The sequence below is a fragment of the Mercurialis annua genome, linkage group LG7 (assembly GCF_937616625.2).
Source record: "Mercurialis annua linkage group LG7, ddMerAnnu1.2, whole genome shotgun sequence".
Taxonomy (NCBI): Eukaryota; Viridiplantae; Streptophyta; class Magnoliopsida; order Malpighiales; family Euphorbiaceae; genus Mercurialis; species Mercurialis annua.
Window position 1 is genome coordinate 32874179 of NC_065576.1, and position 4472 is coordinate 32878650.

Genomic DNA, 4472 nt, shown 5'->3' on the forward strand with positions numbered 1-4472 from the left:
GCCCGAAGGACTATTTTTCCCTACCCAACATCGACCAACTAGTCAAATCTACCGCATGATATGTGATGTATAGCCTGGCGGATATGGCGCAAGGATACAACCAAATCCCGATGAAAGAAGAAGACCAAACCAAGACAAGCTTCGTCACAGATGAAGGAACATATGCTACACGATGATGCCATCCGGACTGAAAAACATAGGGACAACATACCTGTGACTAATGAAACACATGTTCAAGGAACAAATCGGCAAGACAATGGAAGTGTACGTTGATGATGTGATCGTGAAAAGCAAAAGCGAAGAAGATCATCCAAATGACCTACGAACGACGATGGAGATACTCGACAAATTTAACATGAAGATAAATCCGGAAGAATGCACATTTGGAGTGGAAGGAGGGAAGTTCCTTGGATACATGGTATCACAAGAGGAGTGTAAGAAAACCAAGAAAAGATCAAGGCCATCATGGAAATGAACCTACCAAAAAGCCAACGGGAAGTACAGATCCTCAATGGAATAGTAACAGACCTAGGACGATTTATCTCGTCGTCAGCTAAAAGCTGCCTCCCGTTCTACAACACACTGAAAACAAAGACATTTAAATAAGGAGAGGAGTGCGACCAAGCCTTCGATGAGCTAAAAAAGTTCCTAATGGATGCATCTCCCTTTATCTGTATCTACATATAAAAGACGCGACCATAACGGTTTTGGTAAGAGAGGAGGCAGGCCAAAAACTACTGGTGTATTATGTAAGCCGAACCCTATAGGATGCAGAGGACAGGAACCCATAAATCAAAATGATGGCGCTAGCATTGACAACAACGTCAAAGAAATTGCGACCGCATTTTCTAGGCGCATCTGATAGCGGTACGAACTGATCAACCCCTGAGACAAGTACTACAAGGGCTGGAGCTCTCCAAAAGAATGGTCAAATGGTAAATACAACTAGAAGAACACGGCATTAGTTATGAACCCATGCAAGCGATAAAAGCTCAAGCATAAGCTGAGTTCGTGTCAGAACTGACCGGATGTTCTGCGATAGAGCCACAGAAGTAAAAGAGCAATGGGAACTCTATGTTGATGGAGCAAAAAACGAGAAGGGGATAGGAGCGGGAGTCATCCCCAAAGGCCCACATATGGTGCAGATAGAATATGGAGTCCACAAAAACTTTCATAGCAACAAACAATGTAGCGGTATACGAAGCATTACTAGCTGGGTCGGCACTAGCGGTTGAAGTAAGAACTCAAAACTTGAACGTCTACTACGATTTGCAGTTAGTTGTCGGACAAGTAGATGGGACGTTCGCCACGAAAAAAGAAAATATATTAAAGTACAACAAAGAGCGAAGGAGCTTCGACAAAAAATTGAGAAGCGGGGAGGATAATGGCAGATAAAAACGATAGGAAGGGAAGAGAACGCACAAGCAGACGCAATAGCAAAGGCATGATCGAAAAAAGTGACAATTTTCAAAAAATGGAATTCAAAGAAGAGATATCATCACCAACGATTAACGCGCCAACAAGTTTCCCTGTATAAGAGATAGAGGAATGGATAGAGCCTATTTGGAGATACTTAAAGGAGGGAAAACCCCTGAAGACTGAGGAGAAGCAGAAAAGGTAAGGAGGACGGCCAACCGATACGCAATCTACCAAGGAACGCTATATCGAACGGCCGTAAGCCACCCATGGTGCAGATGCGTATCTCAAAGAGAAGGGCGGTATATCCTAAGCGAGCTACATGACAGAATATGCGGTGCGCACGAAGGGCCAAATGCCATGGCGAGAAAATCATCCTTACAAGGATATTATTGGCCAAGTATGGAGGAAGACTCAAAGGAGTTGGTTAAGAAATGTGACAAATTCCAAAAGCACGGGGATATTTAGCACATTCCGGATCAAGAAACCATGCGAGCACACAGCCCTTCTCCATTTTGCAAAATTGGGAATAGACATCCTGGGGCATTTCCGACGGCGAAAAATCAGAAGAAATTCATCTTCCCGACAATCGACCACTCCACCAAATGGGTTAAAGTAGAAGCGGTCTTCATGATAATGGCAGCTAGAGCGGAGGAATTTTCTGGAGAGAAGTGGTGTGTAGATTCAGCATACCCAAGACGCTAGTGATAGACAAAGGAATCTATAATTCACATCGGTGGTGCACCCTCAGACTAACGGAATGACGGAAGTCACAAGAAGGATGATCTGTAAAGGATTGAAAAAGAGATTAGACGAAGCAAAGGGCAATTGGGCTGAAGAGCTAAACAGCGTAGTTTGGGCATACAAAAAAAGACGAAGCAAGGGAACGGGAGAAAAACCATTCCGGTTAACATATGGGCTAGAGGCGGTCATCCCAGTGGAAATTTGAATGCCATCGATAAGAACAAAACACTAAAATGAAAAAACAAATAAAGAGGAACTGAGGCGGTCGCTGGACCAGCTAGAAGGAAGGAGACATGCAGCAAACATTCGGGCAGAAGCCTACCAAAGTCAAACAGCCAGATACTACAACAAGAAGGTACATCCGAGAAGATTCAAGATAGGAGATCCGGTCCTAAGAGATGGTGCAATAGGAAAAGGCAACGCCGACGTAGGAAAGCTAAAAAGCAACTGGGAATGACCATACCGGGTGACCAAGGCAACCGGCAGAGGAGCATGCCGCTTGGAGATAATGGAAGGACAGGAAGTACCTAGATTTTGGAATGTAAAACATTTGAAACTGTACAATGAATTAATTGGGAAGAAAATGTTGATTGGAAGCTATAGAAGTGCAAAGAAAAAGAAATATATATATATACACACACACACATATAAAAAGAACAACAACAATGGCATAAGACCCAACGGACCTTTGAGGGCGATCGAATACACCACCTGAAAAGGACCGAACCCGGTACTCTGATTGACCGCATGGTTATGAGCAAACTCTGCTTGGCACAATTTCTGATCCCAGCTCTTCACATGAGTGCCAACCAAACACCACAGCAAATTGCATAGCGACCGATTAACAACTTCAGTTTTGCCATCAGTTTGAGGGTGGAAGTTGCGCCAAAAATGGCTGAGGAACCGAGTATCTCTGTCCGAAACAATAGACGTGGGCAGCCCATGAAGACGGTACACCTCTCGAAAGAATAATTGCGCCACTAAAACAGCATCTGTCGTTTTCTTGCAAGGAATAAAGTGGACCATTTTAGAAAAACGATAAAAAAAACATAAATAGAATCATACCCTCGCTGAGTACGCGGATATCCCAACACAAAATCCATTCTAACATCCGCCCACGGTTGCGATGGCACTGGAAGCGGCATGTACAAACCCGCATTAGTTGTCGTCCCTTTCGAAACTTGGCAAACACGGCATCTCTATACGTACTTCACCACCTCTTTTCAAATGGTAGGCCAAAGTAAGATGAATAACTAGATGCAAGATCCTGTCACGCCCAACATGCCCCTCTCCATGCAGCTCTAGAACAATATGCATTCGCAAACTGTTCTCCGGGATGCATAGCTGGTTCCCTTTAAACAGAAATCTATCATGCAACAAAAACTCTGTCTGTTCTCCTGCTCGCACTTTCCTCATAACCACATAAAAATAAGGATCAATCTCAAGAAAATCATTAAACGAGTCTAAATCGGCTACCTCAACATGTAAAGAAACCAAGAAGTTACTGCGACGACCCAATGCATCCGCCACCCGGTTTGTAACCCCGGCCTTATGCTTGACCACAAAAGTAAATCGTTGCAGATAAGCCACCCAAGTAGCATGACGTGGTGACACTTTATCTTGGCGATGCAAATGCTTCAACGCCTCATTGTCAGTATACAGAACAAACTCCTTGTGGTACAAGTAATACCGCCAATGCTTTACTGCTTGCACCACGGCGTAAAATTCCACATCATATATATTGTAGTTCAGCTTCGCTCCATTCAGTTTGTCACTGAAATATGCCACTGGTCGACTGTTTGGACTCATAACAATTCCAATCCCCAACTTCGAAGCGTCACTATGCAGCTCAAATGGTTATGAAAAATCTGGCAGCACTAGAATAGGAGCAGTCGTCAACCGCAGCTTAATCTGCTGAAACGCTGCCTCGGCCTCCGCTGTCCACTCCAACTTTACACCTTTCATACAGTCGGTTACAGGAGCCATAATACTGCTGAAATCAGGTATGAACCGCCTATAGAAAGATGCCAATCCATGAAAATTCCGAACTTCAGTAATGGTATTCGGCTGAGGCCAGTTTTTCACCACCTCAATTTTCGAATCATCCACCTGCAGTCCCTCCTCAGACTCGATATATTCCAGAAATAACACTTTTCGAGTCAGAAAAGTGCACTTCTTTTTGGCAGCGAATAGGCTGTCACTGCGAAGCACACACAAAACCTCTTGCAAGTGCTAAAGATGCACCTCGGGATTAGCATTGTATATCAAAATATCATCAAAATACACAACAATAAATTTACCGATAAAAAGTC

General features: G+C 43.8%; 1 protein-coding gene across 1 annotated transcript; it reads right to left on the minus strand.

Moving 5' to 3' along the window:
* Positions 1 to 3318: 3318 nt before the first annotated feature.
* LOC126657049 (uncharacterized) lies at positions 3319 to 3969 on the minus strand. The gene has a single exon (XM_050351672.1). The coding sequence runs from the start codon at positions 3967 to 3969 to the stop codon at positions 3319 to 3321; it is 651 nt and encodes a 216-aa protein (XP_050207629.1).
* Positions 3970 to 4472: the final 503 nt, after the last annotated feature.

What these genes read in the sequence shown, in the direction of transcription:
- LOC126657049 (XM_050351672.1), bottom strand. Translation starts at nt 3,969, where the DNA reads ATGAGTCCAAACAGTCGACCAGTGGCATATTTCAGTGACAAACTGAAT.